At 43.3% G+C, this 23,553-nt stretch overlaps 1 protein-coding gene across 1 annotated transcript; it reads left to right on the plus strand.

The window, feature by feature from the left end:
- LOC120045023 (coronin-1C-A-like) lies at positions 1-22,761 on the plus strand. Its single transcript, XM_038989841.1, has 11 exons — positions 1-145; positions 4,701-4,900; positions 16,466-16,588; positions 17,403-17,532; positions 17,738-17,919; positions 19,605-19,724; positions 20,402-20,506; positions 20,665-20,810; positions 20,956-21,013; positions 21,194-21,439; positions 21,718-22,761. The coding sequence occupies exons 2-11, from the start codon at positions 4,703-4,705 to the stop codon at positions 21,835-21,837; spliced, it is 1,428 nt and encodes a 475-aa protein (XP_038845769.1). The 5' UTR covers positions 1-145; positions 4,701-4,702; the 3' UTR covers positions 21,838-22,761.
- Positions 22,762-23,553: the final 792 nt, after the last annotated feature.

The following is a 23,553-nucleotide window of genomic DNA, read 5'->3' on the forward strand; positions in this document are numbered from 1 at the left end:
TGCAGTCTGGAGGGAAAGAAGAATACTCGAACGGATAAACGAGTGTAACAAGGGAAAATCCTAACGGACGAGGGCTAAACTACCATATTCATGTGTTCATATTGATTACCTCGCGTTCACGGAAAATTTCGCATAGATTTAGGAGGTAAGGAAAATAGAACGGTCTGTATTTGCAGTAAACATCTTGCTGCTAGCTAACCTACCCGGCTGTGCACCGTTAATGAATGGTAACAGCCAGAGCCATGGATAAAATATGCACTTTTGTTATAATAGCTCGCTGGCGGTGTCTATCATGCTCCAAATTATAGCCCATAGTAGTAAATAGTCAATTCACGAGCGTCTTTATCGATACATTTATTAGACATCGCTTTAGCAAGTCTTGTTAGACTATAATTTATCCTCCTGGGTGATGATCTGCCTTTGAAAATTATTACTAATGAATTGCACATAGGGAAGTAGCTAGCATTTTTGCTAGCCACACAATGCATGACTATTGTCCACCTTTAGCGTATGGAATCAAGAGTAGCTTGCCTAGTTATGCTCTATGGTCAAATTTGTTGGTTTATTATTACACTGTACTTCAATTTCTGCTTTGACCAATCACCTGTATTAATCAGAAGCATACAGATTACAGTAACCTACCAGGACCCATTCACCTAGTTAATTCAATAATAGCTAGCTACATGCTCTGGTAGCTGCTGTTAACAACGCGGGTGTATTTAAATACACTAGCGTTGATTTCAATTGTATTGGGTTGCACAAAAACAGTCCGCGTGAAGCCAGAAGTTAAATACAATTCAATTTCAACTTACTGTGCCAGTGGGCAGGAGGGTTGGTCATTATGATGGGGGAATTTGATACAAAATATTTAAAGGATCATATTATTAAACAGACTTTCCAAAGCTGGTCTGTTGTAGACCCACCTCTTCTCCTGATTTCCTCATGTCAAAATAAAAGTCCTGCACATGCGCCATAATATGTGGACAAAAAAGGAATAACTTGTTTTGACATGAGGTAAGCAGATAGGAAGTGGGTCTACAAAATACCCACGTTTGGAAAGTCTATTTAATAATAGGATCCTTTAGATATTTTGTCTCAAATTCCCCCATCATAATGACCAACCTTCCTGCCCACCGGTACAGTAAGTTGAAATGGAATTTTATTTAACTTCTGGCTTCCCGCACACTAGCGCTGCACAAAAATAGTGCATGTAAATACAGTAGTCTGTGGCAGTCAATTGTGTGTCCAATGATATCCAGTCTAGTAGGTCATACTCTGATAATAGATGCCACTGTGGTGTTGTCACAGTTCAATCTGAGACTAGAGTTATCAGTCTGTCTACTGCACCTCTTTTCTTGCCAGGAAAGAGTAAGCATATGGCCTACCATTGACTGACCACAATTGTCATCATTTTGAACACAAATGCATACATTTTATTACATAATATTGTCATATAGTCTACCTCACAATACCTAGGGCTTAATATAGCAAATATTTTGCATTGCTCGTATAAATTGATCATGATCTGTTTCTATGGGTTTAATTGCACTTAGGATGTTGATAGATAAATGTCTATCAGGGATGAGAAAATACATGATCCACCTCTTGTTTAGCAGCATAATATATTTGACACTAGAACTGGCTGACAGATTAACTGTGACATATAGTAAAACATATGTATTACCCTTCCATTTTTATTTATTATTTAACTAGGCAAGTCAGTTAAGAACAAATTATTATTTACAATGACAGCGGGTTAACTGCATTGTTCAGGGGCAGAACGATAGATTACAGCTTCAACTGTAACTTGATAAGATAAATGGATTGGTGATTCCCGGTCTCGGATTGAAGTACTGTGAGATACACTATTCAGTCATTAAAAGGATGAAGAAGACCAAAGGGTCATATGGGTGCTGATATGCATGTTGGAGTGGTGCTACCCCAGAGTTAGTCCTTTATGTGCCATCCTGCTCTCTGGAAAGTAGACATATGACGCGTGGAGCACATCTTGTTGGACGGTTCATGTATGTGAGAGGAGAACCTCTCCAAAAATGAATAATCAGGCCTGAAACCAATAATGGACCATTGTGTTCTGTTTGTCAAACCCTGCATGTCCTTCTCTGGCTGCATGATGCAGTTGTAGTGATGCAGGCTGTGGTCAAATAGCCACAGTATCATAGAATAGCTTATGTCCTGTACCCAAGGCTTTGACCCAGGAGGATATTTGATCCAGGAGAGATGGGTCTTGCTGTGCTAATGGCGGTTCCTGCTCCGAGAGGGATCGATGTGTGACCAGAAGGGTCTTCAGGAAAAATGGATGCTAGCCTATGTTTAGGCTAATATGATTTATATGAAATATAAATAAATAGTGTATTATTTGCTAGGCAGATGTTTCAGTCACTGGCCCCATTTCTTCAGAAGGATGCAGACCCATGACCTGAGTATACTTTATGAGTTGGGAGATGGGCTTGGTTGAGCTTAGTCAGAAGAATGTAACACCGTAGCTCTAGAGCGAGGACAGCCCATTGATACATATACCAGCTCCTTGTATAATAAAAACGACTTTGATTAAACACCTTTTTATGACTAAAGACCATCTCTTCCCTCAGTATGTAGTATACTCTGATTTATCTCTTCACCACAGGGTCAGCTTCTGTGTTATTCAGACCAGTTTTTTCTGTCTGTACTACCATTCAAAATGGGAGCTCGGAGACCCCAACAACAAACTATCAGATTCTACCCAGTGCTTACATTGGGTCAATTGATGGGCTATTCACTACATTCTGGTTATCCTTACAATATTGCGAGGCCATCAGTGAACATTCTGAATAGATGTTGAAGGTAGCAGCATGTGGGGTAATACTAGTGCTGGGAATTGCCAGGGATCTCACGCTATGATGTGCTGATACGATATGTATTATGATTCTCACAATTATATATGTATTGCAATTTGATGTTCCAAACATATTGCTCACTATATTTCTGCTGCAGAGAGACTAGAGAGAGCATGAGAAAGAGTTTTGATATGTAATTGAAATAAAAGTGCTGAAAACATGTTGCCCCCCCCCAATCACTAGTTAATAATACTAGTAGAATGACTCTGATGGCGGACATTTGTGCTGTCCTTTTCCTTATAGTCTCGTCTATTATCACAGTCTGCCATGCGCATGGGCTAAAGGAAGGATAGAACTTCTGCATCCACTTCCTGTTAAGGAAACAAAGCTATGTCTGCAGGAAACCATCACTCATCAAAAGACAACATTCCATATGAAGGATGGTGGGAGGATCAACAATTATTCAATCCAAATGCTAACAATAATTCATGTTTTACATGGGTGGCACACTGGCAAAATGTCTACTGCACACTCCTCAAGAGGATCCACCAGGTCAATGTTTTTGATTTTACGGTGCTGTATTGTGGCTATGCACTGCTTTCTGTTAGGGGCTATGGGAGACCGACACAAAGAAGCCTTTGATGCTAAACTGTAATTGATTAAGCTCTTCCTGCAGTAGGGTCAGCTCTTCTGATTGGAGCCTGCTCCCTGTGAGGAGTGATGGGAATCTATCATCTGTTTTGTTTGGAAACCAAGCAATACGCTAGCTAAATTGAGCTCTCTTGTTGAACCTTTTGGCCAGCTTACACCAACATTTAGCCTGCCAAAGTGAACATTTGGGAAATGTGAATAAAGGCTGGCTAAGTAGGCTAATAAGAAAGTTTGTCAAAATAACTATTAGGCTAATGCGGCAGGTAGCCTAGTGGTTAGAGCGTTGGACTAGTAACTGAACGGTTGCAAGATCAAATCCCGAGCTGACAAGGTAAAAACCTGTTCTGCCCCTGAACAGGGAAGTTAACCCACTGTTCCTAGGCTATCATTGAAAATAAGAATTTGTTCTTAACTGACTTGCCTAGTTAAATAATGGTTAAAAAAAACAAAATGTTCCTAGGTTCATAGTTCATACACACAAACTCAGCCAGCACCTTTTTTTGATCAGATGCACAGAAAAGTAGACATCTACAAAGTCTGCCTCTTCTGACTGGGAGACAGCTCTGCCATTGAGCTTGGGACAGTTTAGCTTAGCCCTGCTCTACCATTTTGAGGCAGAAATGGGTACGTTATGAGACATTAATGAGTCAATGGCAATGTCCCATTAAGCTTTTAATATGTTCTGTCTGGAGTGGCTTCACATCAACTGAGCATCAGTTTGAGCAAGTGTAACCGATGTGAAATGGCTAGCTAGTTAGCGGTGGTGCGCGCTAATAGCGTTTCAATCGGTGACGTCACTCGCTCTGAGACCTTGAAGTAGTTGTTCCCCTTGCTCTGCAAGGGCCGCAGCTTTTGTGGAGCGATGGGTAACGATGCTTCGTGGGAGGCAGTTGATGTGTGCAGAGGGTCCCTAGTTCAAGCCCAGGTAGGGGCGAGGAGAGGGACAGAAGCTATACTGTTACAATGACCACACCAGTTTGTTTTTAGTATAATGTACACTCATAAGAGGGGGTCTAAAGATACATTTGAAATTTGTAATGAACAAATACATGTGAACTAGTGCTGCTGAAGTGTTTAAAGTAGCTACTGAGAGGTCTGTCATAAACTGTGTCACTATCTGTCGCCTTTAGTACACTGTTAACTTTATGCCCTTAGTAAGCCTGTTCTCGCATCTGTCTGACATCTCTCCCTGTCTGTTTCTCCTTCTGATGGCAGATATGTTCAGGCGAGTGGTACGAGCGAGTAAGTTCCGTCATGTCTTTGGCCAGGCACTGAAGAACGACCAGTGCTATGATGACATCCGCGTCTCCCGGGTCACATGGGACAGCTCCTTCTGTGCCGTCAACCCAAAATTCGTCGCCATCATCATCGAGGCCAGTGGGGGCGGAGCCTTCCTTGTCCTCCCTCTGCTAAAGGTGAGTGTGTCACTATCAGCCAGCCAACTAGGCAGCGTCATGGCTTCTTCTCTCATCAGGCTTCCATCAGGCTTGGAACACTTCTTCTCACTGTTGGCCTAGATCTCAGTATTAGTTACATTCAATCGCTCCATTCTGTTTCAGTGTGATTTGATTATTTGTTATTTCCTACGTTTTTGGTTACTGACAGAGCCTATATGCAATCATGGAAATGAGACAACAAAATTAAATACTATGCTATTTTACTATGCTGGATATGTATATGTGCCAATCAATTCATTATCTGTTTAGCAGAATGTGAGGGTGCACTTTAGTATCAGTGCAAATGGACTTGGCCACCTTTTGAAAGACCAACAATTTCAGGACTATAGTGCTGTAACTGAATGGGTTTTAGATAACATTTCTAAGTGGTTTAATTTTAGTGACAGAAAAGTGAATATGCCGCGGATTGATCAGGCTGACTAGAGAGCGGCTGTTGTTGGGGTGTATAAGGGAGATGTGTGAACAGCCTCTCTCTCCTCTATTCAGTACCCAAGAGCTTGCAGCTGCTGTCAGCAGGTTTGACCATATATGGTTGTCCAGCATTTCAGGCTGCCCAGGGCTCTACACTGACCTTTGTGTGCCTATTTTGAAAAATATAGGCGCACGCAAATACATTTAGGAGCACAATGAAAAATATTTGAGAGATTAAAGCTAGAATCCTTACTTTTTCTAGGCGCGCTCGTGCTCCTAAAATATAAACACAATATGTAAAGTGTTGGTCATGAGCTGAAATAAAATATCCCAGAAATGTTCCAAATGCACAAAAAGCTTATTTTATCTCAAATTATGTGCACAAATTTGTTTACATCCCTGTTAGTGAGCATTTCTCCTTTGCCATGATAATCCATATACCTGACAGGTGTGGCATATCAAGAAGCTGATTAAACAGCATGATCGTTACACAGGTGCACCTTGTGCTGGGGGAAATAAAAGGCCACTCTAAAATGTGCAGTTTTGCCACACAATGCCACAGATGTATCAAATTTTGAGGGATCGTGCAATTGGCGTGCTGACTGCATTAATGTCCACCAGAGCTGTTGCCAGATAATTGAATTTTAATTTCTCTACAATAAGCCGCCTCCAATGTCGTTTTTGAGAATTTGGTAGTATGTCCAACCGGCCTCACAACCGCAGACCACTTGTATGGCGTTGTGTGGGAGAGCGGTTTATCAATGGCAATTGCATTTTATCGATGGCAATTTGAATGCACAGAGATACCGCGACGAGATCCTGAGTGTCATGGTCGTGCCATTCATCCGCCGCCATCACCCCATGTTGCAAGGATCTGTACACAATTCCTGGAAGCTGAAAATGTCAGTTCTTCCATGGCTTGCATACTCGCCAGACATATCACCCACTAAGCACGTTTGGGATGATCTGGATTGACGTGTACGACAGCGTGTTCCAGTTCCCGGCAATATCCAGCAACTTCACACAGCCGTTGAAGAGGAGTGGGACAACATTCTACGGGCTTTAATCAACAGCCTGATCAACTCTATATGCGAAGGAGATGTGTCGCGCTGCATGAGGCAAATGGTGCTCACATCAGATACTGACTGGTTTTCTGATCCACGCCCCTACTTAAAAAATAAATAAATCTGTAACCAACCGATGCGTGTCTGTATTCACAGTCATGTGAAATGCATAGATTAGGGCCTGATTGAAATAAATTAATTGACAGATTTTCCTGTATATGAACTGTAACTCAGTAAAATGTTTAAAATTGTTGCGTATTGTGTTTTAGTTCAGTATATTTTGGTCTTTAGTGCAGGGCCGACAAACACATTTTTTACCTTCTCCCCCTCCCTCTTGCCTCCATTTTTACAGTAATCAGTTAGTTGTAATTTTGGATAGAGCAGACATTTCCATATATATTTTGTTAGCTGCATGTGTGACAACTCCCCCAGTCCTAATTATGATATAATTTACAAAGATTATATATTTTTCCAAAGATAATTTTTTGGGGGATCAATTAGTGTATTTGTTTTGTCTTTTCTGGTGGATTAAACTGCAGCCAGCTTGTATTAAAAGTAGTCCTATTTTGGAGATTATTTCATTTTGAAAGAAGTAAGAGGTTGTAATCTGAATAAATGGGAAAATGCCCTTTTTGATCATAGGGTGAGCCATTTTTACTAATCTGCTGGAGAACCAGTTCTGATTTAAGTATAACTTTTGTATGACTGAAGCCTTTAATGAGAGGTTCAATGCTTTAATATTTAATCAATTTAGCCCTCCGAATTCATATTCATTTAAAAATGAATGGTCTTTTTTAGGAATGTTAGCCTGCAGAGTTTGTAAATAACCATGTACACTGAGTGTACAAAACATTAGGAACTCTTGCTCTTTCCATGACATAGTCCGACTAGGTGAATCCAGGTGACAGCTATGAACCCTTATTGATGTCACTTGTTAAATCTACTTCAATCAGTGTAGATGAAGGGGAGGAGACAAGTTAAAGAAGGATCTCTAAGCCTTCAGACAATTGAGACATGGATCGTGTATGTGTGCCATTCAGAGTGTGAATGGGCAAGACAAAAGATTTAAGTGCCTTTTTGAACGGGTTATGGTAGTAAGTGCCAGGCAGGTGCACCGGTTTGTGTCAAGAACTGCAACGCTGCTGGATTTTTCACGCTAAACAGTTTGCTTTTTGTATCAATGGTCCACCACCCAAAGGACATCCAGTCAACTTGACACAACTGTGGGAAGCATTGGAGTCAACGTGGGCCAGCATCCCTGTGGAACGCTTTCGATACCTTGTATTCGTCAGAGTCCATGCCCTGACGAATTGAGGCTGTTCTGTACTCAATATTAGAAAGGTGTTCCTAATGTTTTGTACACTTAATGTATAATCCTGCCTTGGGGTTTTGATGATCGTAAAGAATATGAATGAATGGTGCTGGAAGAAAGTAATAGTTAAGAAATGCCAGGCATGTACATGAACAACAACAAATTATCTACAGTGCCTTGGAAAATATTCAGACCCCTTGACTTTTCCCACATTTTTGTTACGTTACAGCCTTATTATAAAATGGATTAAAGAAATAAAAAAATCCTCAGCAATCTGCACAATCCCCCAAATTGACAAAGCAAAAACTGTATTTTTTTGGCTAAAAAAATAAAAATGCCTTATTTACATAAGTATTCAGACCTTTTGCGATGAGACTCGAAATTGAGCTCAGGTGCATCCTGTTTCCATTGATCATCATTGATGTTTCTACAACTTGATTGAAGTCCACCTGTGGTAAATTCAATTGATTGGACATGAGATCGAAGAAATTGTCCGTAGAGCTCTGAGACAGGATTGTGTCGAGGCACAGATCTGGGTAAGGGTACCAAAAAATGTCTGCGGCATTGAAGGTCCCCAAGAACACAGTGATCTCCATCATTCTTAAATGGAAGAAGTTTGGAACCACCAAGACTCTTCCTAGAGCAGGCCGCCCGGCCAAACTGAGCAATCAGGGAGAAGCACCTTGGTCAGGGAGGTGACCAAGAACCTGATGGTCACTCTGACAGAGCTCTAGAGTTCCTCTGTGGAGATGGGAGAAACTTCCAGAAGGACAACAACCTCTGCAGCACTCCACCAATCAGGCCTTTATGGTAAAGTGGCCAGACGGAAGCCACTCCTCAGTAAAAGGCATATGACAGCCCGCTTGGAGTTTGCCAAAAGGCACCTACAAACCATGGCCTGCTCAGACCATGAAAAAAAGATTCTCTGGTCTGATGAAACCAAGATTGAACTCTTTGGCATGAATGCCAAGCGTCAGGTCTAGAGGAATCCTGGCACCATCTCTACGGTGAAGGATGGTGGTGGCAGCATCATGCTGTGGGGGTGTTTTTCAGCGGCAGGGACTGTGAGACTAGTCAGGATTGAGGGAGAGATGAACTGAGCAAAGTACCAAGAGATCCTTGATGAAAACCTGCTCAAGAGTGCTCAGGACATCACACTGGGGCGAAGGTTACAACCCTAAGCACACAGCAAAGACATGTTTTCCAAGATGGCGTAGCAGTGGGATGTCTGTTTTGATTGTCTTGTCCCGTCCCGTGTATATATCGTTTTTCTTCGTATATATTTAGAATATGTTTTTAATATTTTATCTCAATTTCCATCTATGGACTGAACATACACTCCTGCACCCCGCCTCACCCAATATGGTATGTATCTGCTACACATGCCTCGCCCTAATGTAAATATGCCTTGTCTATTGCTGTTTTGGTTAGTGATTTTTGTCTTATTTCACTGTAGAGCCTCCAGCCCTCCTCAATATGCCTTAGCTAGCCCTTTTGTTCCACCCCCCCACACATGCGGTGACTGCACCTGGCTTAAATGGTGCCTCTAGAGACAAAACCTCTCTGGTTTTTGGTTTCATGCATGTTAACATTAGAAGCCGCCACCCTAAGTTTGTTTTATTCACTGCTTTAGCACACTCCACCAACCCGGATGTCCTAGCCATGTCTGAATCCTGGCTTAGGAAGGCCACCAAAAATCCTGAAATTTCCATCCCTAACTATAACATTTTCCGACAAGATAGAACTACTAAAGGGGGTGGAGTTGCAATCTACTGCAGAGAGAGCCTGCAAAGTTCTTTCATGCTATCCAGGTCTGTGCCCAAACAATTTGAGTTTCTACTTTTAAAAATCCACCTTTCCAAAAATAAGTCTCTCACCATTGCTGCTTGTTATAGACCCCCTTCAGCCCCCACCTGTGCCCTGGACACCATATGTGAATTGATCGCCCCCCATCTAGCTTCAGAGTTCGTACTGTTAGGTGACCTAAACTTGGGACATGCTTAACACCCCGGCCGTCCTACAATCTAAGCCAGATGCAATGGATCGGATCCCAGCAGGCAACCCAAAACAACGGCGGGGCAGACGGAGCGGTCTTCTGGTCAGGCTCCGTAGACGGGCACATTGCCCACCACTCCCGAGTATACTACTCGCCAATGTCCAGTCTCTTGACAGCAAGGTAGACGAAATCCGAGCAAGGGTTGCCTTCCAGAGAGACATCATAAATTGTAACATTCTCTATTTCACGGAAACATGGCTGACTCGGGATACGTTATCAGAATCGGTACAGCCACCTTGGTTCTTCAAGCATCGCGCCGACAGAAACAAACATCTCTCTGGTAAGAAGAAGGGCGGGGGTGTATGCCTTATGATTAACGAGTCGTGGTGTGATCATAACAACATACAGGAACTCAAGTCCTTTTGTTCATCTGACCTAGAATTCCTTACAATCAAATGCCGACTGCATTATCTACCAAGAGAATTCTCTTCGATTATAATCACAGTCGTGTATATCCCCCCCCAAAGCAGACACCTCGACGGCCCTGAAAGAAATTCATTGGACTCTATGTAAACTGGAAACCATATATCCTGAGGCTGCATTTATTGTAGCTGGGGATTTTAACAAGGCTAATCTGAAAACCAGGCTCCCTAAATTTTTACTAGCATATCGAATGCGAGACCCTGGCTGGCAAAATTTTGGATCATTGTTACTCTAACTTCCGCGACGCATACAAAGCCCTCCCTCGCCCTCCTTTCGGCAAATCTGACCACGACTCCATTTTGTTGCTCCCAGACTATAGACAGAAACTAAAACAGGAAACGCCTGTGCTCAGGTCTGTTCAACACTGGTCTGACCAATCTGATTCCACGCTTCAAGATTGCTTCAATCACGTGGACTGGGATATGTTCCGGATAGTGTCGAACAACAACATTGATGTATATGCTGATTCGGTGAGCGAGTTTATTAGCAAGTGCATTGGTAATGTTGTCCCCACGGCGACTATTAAAACCTTCCCCAACCAGAAACCGTGGTTTGATGGCAGCATTCACGCAAAACTGAAAGCGCGAACCACTGCTTTTAATCAGGGCAAGGCGACCGGAAACATGACCGAATACAAACAGTGTAGCTATTCCCTCTGCAAGGCAATCAAACAAGCTAAACGTCAGTATAGAGACAAGGTGGAGTCGCAATTCAACGGCTCAGACACGAGACGTATGTGGCAGGGTAAACAGTCAATCACGGACTACAAAAAGAAAACCAGCCCCGTCGCAGACACCGACGTCTTGCTCCCAGACAAACTAAACAACTTCTTTGCTCGCTTTGAGGACAATACAGTGCCACCGACACAGCCTGCGGGCTCTCCTTCACCGCAGCCAACGTGAGTAAAACATTTAAACGTGTTAACCCTCGCAAGGCTGCCGGCCCAGACGGCATCCCTAGCCGCGTCCCTAGCCTCAGAGCATGCGCAGACCAGCTGGCTGGTGTGTTTACGGACATATTCAATCAATCCCTATCCCAGTCTGCTGTTCCCACATGCTTCAAGAAGATTGTTCCTGTTCCCAAGAAAGTTAAGGTAACTGAGCTAAACGACTATCGCCCCGTAGCACTCACTTTTGTCATCATGAAGTGCTTTGAGAGACTAGTCAAGGATCATATCACCTCCACTATATCCATCCTGCCGTCTTCATCGACCTGGCCAAGGCTTTCGACTCTGTCAATCACCGCATTCTTATCGGCAGACTCAATAGCCTTGGCTTCTCAAATGACTGCCTCGCCTGGTTCACCAACTACTTCTCAGATAGAGTTCAGTGTGTCAAATCGGAGGGCCTGTTGTCCGGACCTCAGGCTCTATGGGGGTGCTACAGGGTTCAATTCTCGGGCCGACTCTTTTCTCTGTATATATCAATGATGTCACTCTTGCTGCTGTTGATCCTCTGATCCACCTCTACGCAGACGACACCATTCTGTATACATCTGGTCCTTCTTTGGACACTGCTAACAAACCTCCAAACGAGCTTAAACGCTGTATAACACTCCTTCCGTGGCCTCCAACTGCTTTTAAATGCTAGTAAAACTAAGTGCATGCTCTTCAACCGATTGCTGCCCCCACCCTCCCAGCATCACTACTCTGTTCGGTTCTGACCTAGAATATGTGGACAACTACAAATACCTAGGTGCCTGGTTAGACTGTTAAGTCTCCTTCCAGACTCACATTAAGCATCTCCAATCCAAAATTAAATCTAGAATCTGCTTCCTATTTCACAACAAAGCCTCCTTCACTCATGCTGTCAAACATACCCTCGTAAAACTGACTATCCTACCAATCCTTGACTTTGGCGATGTCATTTACAAAATAGCCCCCAACACCCACTGGCTCCAGGTCATCTATAAGTCTTTGCTAGGTAAAGCTCCGCCTTATCTCAGCTCACTGGTCACCATAGCAACACCCACCCGTAGCACGCGCTCCAGCAAGTATATTTCACTGGTCATCCCCAAAGCCAACACTTCCTTTGGTCCGCCTTTCCTTCCAGTTCTCTGCTGCCAGTGACTGGAATGAATTGCAAAAATCTCTGAAGCTGGAGTCTTCTATCTCCCGCTCTAACTTTAAGCATCAGCTGTCAGAGCAGCTTACCAATCACTGTACCTGTTTACCAATCACTGTACCTGTACCTATTTACAGCCAATCTGTAAATGGCACACCCAACTACCTCATCCCCATATTATTACTTACACTCTTGCTCTTTTGCACCCCAGTATCTCTACTTGCACATCATCATCTGCACATCTATCACTCCAGTATTAATGCTAAATTTTAATTATTTCGCCTCTATGGCCTATTTGCCTACTTCCCTACTCTTCTACATTTGCACACACTGTACATAGATTATCTTATTTTTTTCTATTGTGTTATTGACAGTACGTTTGTCTATCCCATGTGTAACTCTGTGTTGTTGTTTTTGTCGCACTGCTTTGCTTTAGCTTGGCCAGGTCGCAGTTGTAAATGAGAACCTGTTCTCAACTAGCCTACCTGGTTAAATAAAGGTGAAATAAAAAAAACAAAGCAGGAGTGGCTTTGGGACAAGTCTCTGAATGTCCTTGAGTGGCCCAACCAGACCCCGGACTTGAACCTGATCGAACATCTCTGGAGAGACCTGAAAATAGCTGTGCAGCAACGCTCCCCATTCAACCTAACAGAGCTTGAGAGGATCTGCAGAGAAGAATGGGAGATACTCCCCAAATACAGCTGTGCCAAGCTTGTAGCGTCATACCCAAGATGACTCCAGGCTTTAATTGCTGCCAAAGTTGCTTCAACAAAGTACTGATTAAAGGGTCTGAAATACTTATGTAAATGTGATATTTCAATATATTTTTTATTAAATTAGCAACTATTTCTAAATACCTGTTTTTGCTTTGTCATTACAGTGATCCCTCGCCACTTCGCGGTTCACTTATCGCGGATTCGCTATTTCGCGGATTTTCATAATGCATTTTTTTTTTTTTTTTTGGTGCATTGTGCTCTGCATTCTGATTCGCTAAAAACTCACTCCCGCTTCTTGTATCAAAACATGCTACGAATTGTGCTATCATTTTGTCGTCTCGTGCAGTTATGTGTACGTACATAAAACAGCTTGGCAAATTTACATTAAGTTGGCCAAATTATCTTGTAATTTCGAACATCTCCTAAACCCATAATGTCGACGAAACGGCCTACACGTGAGTCACTGTATTTGTATACATGTAATAGTTGCTAATTGTAAAAAAAAAAAAAGTTTTCTATTTCGCGGATTTCACTTATCGCGGGTCATTTTCGGAACGTAACCCCCGCGATAAACGAGGGATTACTGTATAGGGTATTGTGTGTAGATTGATGAGGGGGGAAACTATTTAATACATTTTAGATTGAGGTTGTAACCTAACAAAATGTGTAAAAAGTTAAGGGGTCTGAATACTTTCCGAAGGCACTGTATATTGTCTCAGGGAACTGTGTTTCCCCAGTATTCATTTAGCAGCGGCTGCTGCTAAATAGTTGCCGCCACACCCAACTTTTTTAAAATGCGTTTTTTGGGATGGAAAAACACTTTCAGTGTAAACTTTAATGACTAAAACCAGACAAAGTTTGTAGAAAATATAATTTACCTATATATTGTTTTTGTCAACTTTGAAAACAAGAAATCACCAAATGATAAGTTAAAATGATGAAACCAATGAAAGCAAACAATGAATTTAGGTATACTTTTGGCATGGCTGGATTACCGGCCGGTCACTCAGGGTACATGCCCAGGGGCCCCGTATGGGGTCCCCATTGATTTTTGTCATAATGTTTTAGCATAAGAACACAGAATTGACCATGGCCTCCGTGACCCCCCCCCCCCCCCCCCCCCTTTCCACAACCTTTGCCACCACTGCTAAAAAAGTTATCTAGGGAAATGCTGGAGTAGAGTGTGTGTGTGTTTGTGTATACAGTTGAAGTCAGAAGTTTACATACAACTTAGCCAAATACATTTAAACTCAGTTTTTCCACAATCCCTGACATTTAATCCTAGTAAAAATCCCCTGTCTTAGGTCAGTTAGGATCATTACTTTTTTATTTTAAGAATATGAAATGTCAGAATAATAGTAGAGAGAATTATTTCTTTCAGCTTTTATTTCTTTCATCACATTCCCAGTGGGTCAGAAGTTTACATACACTCAATTAGTATTTGGTAGCATTGCCTTTAAATTGTTTAACTTGGGTCAAATGTTTCGGGTAGCCTTCCACAAGCTTCCCACAATAAGTTGGGTGAATTTTGGCCCATTCCTCCTGACAGGGCTGGTGTAACTGAGTCAGGTTTGTAAGCCTCCTTGCTTGCACACACTTTTTCAGTTCTTCCCACAAAATGTCTATGGGATTGAGGTCAGGGCTTTGTGATGGCCACTCCAATACCTTGACTTTGTTGTCCTTAAGCCATTTTGCCACAACTTTGGAAGTATGCTTGGGGTCATTGTCTATTTGGAAGACCCATTTGCGACCAAGCTTTAACTTCCTGACTGATGTCTTGATGTTGCTTCAATATATCCACATAATTTTCCTACCTCATGATGCCATCTATTTTGTGAAGTGCACCAATCCCTCCTGCAGCAAAGCACCCCCACAACATGATGCTGCCACCCTTGTGCTTCACGGTTGGGATGGGGTTCTTCGGCTTTCCTCCAAACATAATGATGGTCATTATGGCCAAACAGTTCTATTTTTGTTTCATCAGACCAGAGGACATTTCTCCAAAAAGTACGATCTTTGTCCCCATGTGCAGTTGCAAACCGTAGTCTGTTTTTTTTATGGCGGTTTTGGAGCAGTGGCTTCTTCCTTGCTGAGCGGCCTTTCAGGTTATGTTGATTTAGGACTCGTTTTACTGTGGATATAGATACTTTTGTACCTCTTTCCTCCAGCATCTTCACAAGGTCCTTTGCTATTGTTCTGGGATTGATTAGCATTTTTCGCACCAAGTACGTTCATCTCTAGGAGACAGAACGCGTCTTCTTCCTGGTTGGTATGACGGCTGGGTGGTCCCATGGTGTTTATACTTGCATACTATTGTTTGTACAGACAAACGTGGTACCTTCAGGCGTTTTGGAAATTGCTCCCAAGGATGAACCAGACTTGTGGAGGTCTACAATTTTCTTTCTGAGGTCTTGGCTGATTTTCTTTTGATTTTCCCATGATGTCAAGCAAAGAGGCACTGAGTTTGAAGGTAGGCCTTGAAATACATCCACAGGTACACCTCCAATAGGCTAATTGACATAATTTGAGTCAATCAGAAGCTTCTAAAGCCATGACATAATTTTCTGGAATTTCCCAAGCTGTTTAAAGGCACAGTCATCTTAGTGTATGGAAACTTCTGACCCACTGGAATTGTGATAAAGTGAATTATAAGTTAAATAATCTGTCTGTAAACAATTGTTGGAAAAATTACCTGTCATGCACAATGTAGGTGTCCTAACCGACTTGCCAAAACTATAGTTTGTTAACAAGAAATTTGTGGAGTGGTTGAAAAACAAGTTTTAATGACTCCAACATAAGTGTATGTAAATTTCCGACTTCAACTGTATATAGATGACTTTTTTTATTTTTTTTATTTTACCCCCTTTTCTCCCCCAATTTTCGTGGTATCCAATCGCTAGTAATTACTATCTTGTCTCATCGCTACAACTCCCGTACGGGCTCGGGAGAGACGAAGGTCGAAAGCCATGCGTCCTCCGAAGCACAACCCAACCAAGCCGCACTGCTTCTTAACACAGCGCGCCTCCAACCCGGAAGCCAGCCGCACCAATGTGTCGGAGGAAACACCGTGCACCTGGCCCCCTCAGTTAGCGCGCACTGCGCCCGGCCCGCCACAGGAGTCGCTGGAGCGCGATGAGACAAGGATATCCCTACCGGCCAAACCCTCCCTAACCCGGACGACGCTAGGCCAATTGTGCGTCGCCCCACGGACCTCCCGGTCGCGGCCAGCTGCGACAGAGCCTGGGCGCGAACCCAGAGACTCTGGTGGCGCAGCTAGCGCTGCGATGCAGTGCCCTAGACCACTGCGCCACCCGGGAGGCCAAATAGATGACTTTTAACCTAATGTTGTATTTTGATTCCTTCACAAGCCAACCCTTGGTCTTTGCCAGTGGGACTAGGGGGCTCACAGTTCACCGTTTCTCCCGTCTTTGTTACTGATCTCCAACAGTCATACTGAACCTCCTCTTTCTCTCTCCAGATGGGTCGGATAGACAAGGCCTACCCAACAGTATGTGGTCATACGGGTCCTGTCCTGGACATCGACTGGTGCCCTCACAATGACCATGTCATCGCCAGCGGCTCAGAGGACTGCACAGTCATGGTACGTACAGCCAGTTTTCACTGCTTACATCTTTAAAATGGTGACCCTATGTTCAAGATGCTGTCTTGGCCGAGGTATGAATACCTACCTACTACACATGTTTGAACTCTGTGGGTGCACCTTACATAATAAAGGAAAGCTCTTTACCCCTATAGATTTTTTGCAGTGAACTCTGTGACATCTCTTAAGAAGACTATGATCAATAGCCCTGTCTGGGTCTGTCAGTGTGCTGCAAATGCTAGTGCTGCAGCCTTAGCCTCCCTGGTGTACTCTATACACAAAGCATGTGTCATAGCGTTATCGGATCCACAGCCATAAGTGGATGGTGGGGCAGTGAGGTCATCCTATCAGAATGTCTTGTGTCCTTATTTGGTCTTAGACAAATAAATAATGTCTGTAGCAAGAGACGGACAAGTCCACAAAAGGGTCCATACAATATTTTATCTAAATATATTTTATATGATATACCTTAAAGATGGAATACTAAAACATTTTAGAAAGGTCTGCTCTCTGAAATATATGTTATGCAGGTGAAACATGAAATGTTATGCAGACCTTATTCCTTTCCCATCCTTGTTTCTGCCCCCATCAGCTCTCTGCTGCCACCCTTAGACTAAACACTGTTAGTACATCCTGCTAACATTAGACAAGCACATCCATAGTATACTGACATCTAGCTAAGGCTGATTGTCTCAAGGGGTTGAGGAGAATTGACCTCTTGTTTGTTCATGTCCGTAGTTATAAATGAGAAAATGGCTATAAATAAGTATAAGGCAATGGCATCATGACTAACTTCATCTCTCGCTGTCTCCAGGTGTGGCAGATCCCAGAGAATGGGCTGGTCACCCCGCTGGCTGAGCCTGTGGTGGTGTTGGAGGGACACTCGAAGAGGGTGGGCATCGTCACTTGGCACCCCACGGCCCGGAACGTCCTCATGAGTGCAGGTAGATACAGGTTTAATACTCTGCTCTCACACTGAGTATAGTGTCTGCAGGAGTATGGCACTTTCAGCGGGGAGTTAATTTGTCACAACAGCTCTCAGAATACAAGGCATTTTATATATTTTCCACTCTACTGTGGGACTGTACTCTGCTACGAGGCAGTGGCATGTGGATTTTGACTGTAGTTTATTTGTGTCTGTCCCACCAGGCTGTGACAACCTGATTATCATCTGGAACGTGGGGACGGGTGAGGCCATGATCCAGCTGGAGGACATGCACCCTGACGTCATCTTCAGCGCCTGCTGGAGCCGCAACGGAGCCCTCATCTGCACCGCCTGCAAGGACAAGAATATCCGTGTCATTGACCCCCGCAAGGAGAAGATTGTGGCTGTGAGTGGGCTGGGGACTCTGGGGGAGATACTTTGCCTTGCGAAAGTATTCACCCCCTTGGCGTTTTTCCTATTTCGTTGTATTACCACCTGTAATTTAAATTGATTTTTATTTGGATTTCATGCAATGGGCATACACAAAATAGTCCAAATTGGTGAAGTGAGATGATGGGAAGAAAAAAAACTGAAAAGTGGTGCGTGCATAAGTATTCACCCCCTTTGCTATGAAGACTCTAAATAAGATCTGGTACAACCAATTACCTTCAGAAGTCACATAATTATTTAAATAAAGTTCACCTGTGTGCAATCTAAGTGTCACAGGATCTGTCACATGATCTCAGTATATATACACCTGTTCTGAAAGGCCCCAGAGTCTGCAACAACACTAAGCAAAGGGCACCACCAAGCAAGCGGCACTATGAAGACCAAGGAGCTCTCCAAACAGGTCAGGGACAAAGTTGTGGAGAACTACAGATCAGGGTTGGGTTATAAAAAAATATCAGAAACTTTGAACATCCCACGGAGCCCCATTAAATCCATTATAAAATGTTTTAAAGAATATGGCACCACAACAAACCATCCAAACCAGTTTTGCCCACCAAAACTCATGGACCAGGCAAGGAGGGCATTGATCAGAGAGGCAACAAAGAGACCAAAGATAACCCTGAAGGAGCTGCAACGCTCCGCAGCGGAGATTGCAGTATCTGTCCATAGGACCACTTTTTAAGCCATATACTCCACAGAGCTGGGCTTTACGGAAGAGTGGCCAAAAAAAGCCATTGCTTAAAGAAAAAAATAAGCAAACACGTTTGGTGTTCGCCAAAAGGCATGTGGGAGACTCCCCAAACATATGGAAGAAGGTACTCTGGTCAGATGAGACTAAAATTGAGCTTTTTGGCCATCAAGGAAAACGCTTTGTCTGGTGCCAACCCAACACCTCTCATCACCCCGAGAACACCATCCCCACAGTGAAGCGTGGTGGCAGCATCATGCTGTGGGGATGTTTTTCATCAGCAGGGACTGGGAAACTGGTCAGAATTTGAAGGAATGATGGGTAGCGCTAAATGCAGGACAATGACCCTAAGCATACTGCTAAAGCAACACTCGAGTGGTTTAAGGGGAAACATTTAAATGTCTTGGAATGGCCTAGTCAAAGCCCAGGCCTCAATCCAATTGAGAATCTGTGGTATGACTTAAAGATTGCTGTACACCAGCGGAACACATCCAACTTGAAGGAGCTGGAGTAGTTTTGCCTTGACGAATGGGCAAAAATCACAGTGGCTAGATGTGCCAAGCTTATAGAGACATACCCCTAGAGACTTGCAGCTGTAATTGCTGCAAAGGGTGGTTTTACAAAGTATTGACCGTTTTCTTTTTTTTCTCATTTCTTGTCTGTTTCACAATAAAAAATAGTTTGCCTCTTCAAAATGGAAGGCATGTTGTGTCAATCAAATGATACAACCCCCCCCAAAAAATCTATTTTAATTCCAGGTTGTAAGGCAACAAAATAGGAAAAATGCTAAGGGGGTGAATACTTTCGCAAGCCACTGTATGTTGGCTTGATAATCACTCTTACTGTAGCACTGTCTCTCACATAAACACACACACACACCCTCCTACCAACACACACACATGTCATTGGTGCTGAAACATGCGATCCTCTCTGATAGACGTGTTGTGTTTCAGGAGAAGGACAAGGCCCACGATGGAGCACGGCCCATGAGAGCCATCTTCCTGGCTGACGGAAACATCTTCACCACCGGCTTCAGCCGCATGAGCGAGCGGCAGCTAGCCCTCTGGAACCCCGTATGTCACCTCCCATCCAGACCCACACGGACACACACACACATGGAAATCTGTCGATGTGCCCTTGAGCAAGGCACTTAACCCTAATTGCTCCAGTGTCGCCGTTAAAAATGGCAGACCCTGGCTGTGACCCCACTCTCCGAGGGTGTCTCTGGGAGAGTTGGGATATGCAAAAAAACACATTCTCAATTCACACGTGTAAAATAGGACAAATATAAGCACCTACCAAATTATTTATTATACACATACAGACATTCATGCACTCATAGATGCACAAATCCTTATCTAAATCAAATCAAAGTTTATTCGTCAAGTGCGCCGAATACAACAGGTGTAGACCTTACAGTGAACATTAGGTAAGTAAAGAAATAAAACAACAGTAAAAAGACAGGCTATATACAGTAGCGAAGCTATAAAAGTAGTGAGGCTACATACAGACACTGGTTAGTCAGGCTAATTGAGGTAGTATGTACATGTAGATATGGTTAAAGTGACTATGCATAGATGATGAACAGAGAGTAGCAGTAGCGTAAAAGAGAGGTTGGTGGGTGGGGCACAATGCAGATAGCCCAGTTAGCTAATTTGCGGGAGCACTGGTTGGTCGGCCCAATTGAGGTAGTACGTACATGAATGTATAGTTAAAGTAACCACATGAAAGGTATGTTTTGTGTTGACAGAAAAGCATGGAAGAGCCAATATCAGTCCACGAGCTGGACACCAGTAATGGAGTGTTGCTGCCCTTCTATGATGCAGACACCAACGTAGTGTACCTGTGTGGGAAGGTGAGGATGATATATTGTTAGAGATGTATTGTATTTCCTAAGTCACTGTCTTATCCCCCAAACCCAATATTGTCTCCCATCTGGATAGAGGATTAGTGTGACTTTGGTTATTCTGGGAGGATTTCACAGGTTTTAACAGTAACCTCTCCTATGTTCAGGGTGACAGTAGCATCCGGTACTTTGAGATAACGGACGAGGCTCCATTCGTGCACTACCTCAACACCTTCTCCAGCAAGGAGCCCCAGCGAGGTATGGGCTACATGCCCAAACGAGGACTGGACGTCAACAAGTGCGAGATTGCCAGGTAACAACCATGCACTCAGTGTGATGGCTTTGAGACCTTCTCTCCGTTAGAGGGAGGACATGTTGCAGTATTTGAGAGAACAGTCCTAATGCCTTTGATTATGTGGCTGTACATCCTCATCATGTTTTGTCTATTTTACTTGCAGGTTTTATAAACTACATGAGAGAAAATGTGAGCCAATCATTATGACAGTCCCCCGAAAGGTTTGTGTCTTTCTTTTACTCTTTGAATATTTTTTTTGCATTGAAGACATTGATGCTGTAGAAAAGAGTGCAATTGTTGTTCAAATCGGGCAATATTAAGAATAGATTACCACCACTGACTAGAGTACAATCCTAACTGATACCATTATGTCTTTCCCTCTCTCCGTCCCACACATTCAGTCGGACCTGTTCCAGGATGACCTGTACCCGGACACAGCAGGACCAGATTGTGCCATCGAGGCGGAGGACTGGTTTGATGGGAAGAACGGCGAGCCCATCCTGATCTCCCTGAAAAACGGCTATGTCCCCGGCAAGAACCGCGACCTCAAGGTGGTCAAGAAGTCTAATGTCTTGGAGGGCAAGCCAGCCAAGAAAGCAGCAAACACCTCGCCTGCCGAGAGCAAGGCCTCTCCACATCCATCTATAGTGAGTAGGACTGGACACTTTCAGTAACAACTGTCAAGCTATATTAAGACAATATAGTGAATAAAACTGTACTTTTAACACAGGCAATAGACAAGATGTGTTAAGATAAACTAAGAAAATCAGCTGCAGGAACACAGTGAATAGATTTTATTCTCAACGATTGATATCAGAACAGTACTGGAACATTTTCTGTTAAGTCATTTTAGCCACCAAATGGTTTGTGAAACAATATATCTTGTCATTATTTAACTGGTTGTTCTTTCTATGCTTTATTGCAGCAAAATGAAGGGAAACTGGAGGAGCTACTGCGAGAAGTCAAGTCGCTCAGGGACCTCGTCACCCTACAGGACCGCCGAATTGCCAAACTGGAGGACCAGATGTCCAAGGTCGCCATCTAAGACTCCGCCCCCGCTCAGGACCATTCATTGATTGGGAGATAATTAAGTGAACAGGGCCAGTCACTGCCAAAATTTGAGAATTCGGCTTCATCATTCCGCTTGGAATCTTCCCAGCGACGATCCCAAGCACACATTCCAAGATGAACTTTGTTTTTGATCATGTCTACCCCTCACACTTTCCTCTCAAATACTTAGAGAAACAACTGTTGCAATTCATAGTCCACCTTTTTACTGGGGATGAAATGCATTTAAATAACTACCATTTTTTGGTTGATGGAAAAGTCTTACCATTTTGTTATTGTTTTAAATTGTGGTCAAAAACATTCTGATGGGAAGTTTGTACTTACTGCAATACTCTCAACAATAGTATGTAGCCACCAGTATTGCCATATTCCCTTGATTTTTGTGCTGCCAAAAAAATGTTTGTGGGTGTGGGTTTTCATTTATTTTGTCTTTTCTCCTGATTTGCATTCCAGTTACAGACTATAGGGTAATATAATGATTTAGGCAAAGAGAAGGATTGTCTTTGAACCAACTATAGCTGTTATACTGTTGCAAAAGAAAGAGAAAGAAATCAGAATTTTTCCGCCACGCCAGCTGCTCGTATTAAGCATCAGGTCACTGAATGTGAAGGAAGTCTGACGATGCTGTTAGCTCTTCTGGGTGTAGATTTTAACTGTGGGGGTGTCGGGAGGCAGTGGCGTAAACTGCAGCTCTCGCTGGCATAAATGTAGTGGTGCCTCTGTCACGCTGTGGAGGGTATTAGGGCTCAATCTGAGGTCACCCTCTCCGGTGCATGTTGTGGCATTGGAAAGGGACCTCTCAGCATTTATTTCACTCAACCATCTAGTTCATGTAGTAAGGTGCATGCAATAAAGATTTTACACATGGAAATGTCTTCTCCACAATAAATCCCTTATTCTTTGTTTGCGCTAACTTCTCTTTCTACCTTTTTCACCTCTGTCTTCCTGGCTTGAATGAAATGATTCACACACTGAAACCGGCAGAGCAATGCACCGTCTGATAGACAGATCTCACGTGGGATTTTAGAAACCATTATGTGAATATACAGTATAACATTGTTTCTTTTGATAATACCACATCATCTGAAATTATCATAAATGACAACCAGGACAATTCAAGATCCAATAATTATTCTTAAGTACAATCATGAAAGATCCTTTGTTCCATTTGCAGAGCGCCAGTCGCACAGTCTAGAGGGGAAAAAACCATTTAAACCATGGAGTAGGGGTTTTCATTGCTTTGGCGGGCCCATAAAAGTCATTTTCTGCTCCTGGCTTCCTGTCCAGATAGGCTGCAGCTACTGTGCTTCTGGTTGGGGGCTGTTCTCATCACACAGCGTGGAGGGAAGGGGGGTCAGAGGGGCTGTGTCTGGCATCCAGACACACCGGCAACCAGTGGGCGGATGAGGGGATGAACGTGGGCTATGGGGATTTTGTAGATTAGATGGAGTTAGATAAAAGGCTAGAAGTGGAGGGATAACAGTTCAAGGAAGATTAAGTGGATTTGGTGGGAACTTGTTTTTTTGGGATATGTTACCTACTGATATAGCATTTACATGAGTTAATGGATAAGGATTACTGAAAGGCTTACAAGCACACATTTTACTCCTGTATTTCCTCTCTCTTGACCACCCACCTCCTAAAATCCTTTGCTGGGAAAACGGCCAGTTTGAAGGTCACTGTGGGATAAATG

The sequence above is a fragment of the Salvelinus namaycush genome, chromosome 3 (assembly GCF_016432855.1).
Source record: "Salvelinus namaycush isolate Seneca chromosome 3, SaNama_1.0, whole genome shotgun sequence".
Classification (NCBI taxonomy): Eukaryota; Metazoa; Chordata; class Actinopteri; order Salmoniformes; family Salmonidae; genus Salvelinus; species Salvelinus namaycush.

Excerpts from the sequence above, each read along its gene's own strand:
- LOC120045023 (XM_038989841.1), top strand. The coding sequence starts at position 4,703 with ATGTTCAGGCGAGTGGTACGAGCGAGTAAGTTCCGTCATGTCTTTGGC. Across the intron at positions 19,725-20,401 it reads AGCTAGCCCTCTGGAACCCC|AAAAGCATGGAAGAGCCAAT; the intron begins GTATGTCACCTC and ends TTGTGTTGACAG. Across the intron at positions 21,440-21,717 it reads CCTCTCCACATCCATCTATA|CAAAATGAAGGGAAACTGGA; the intron begins GTGAGTAGGACT and ends GCTTTATTGCAG.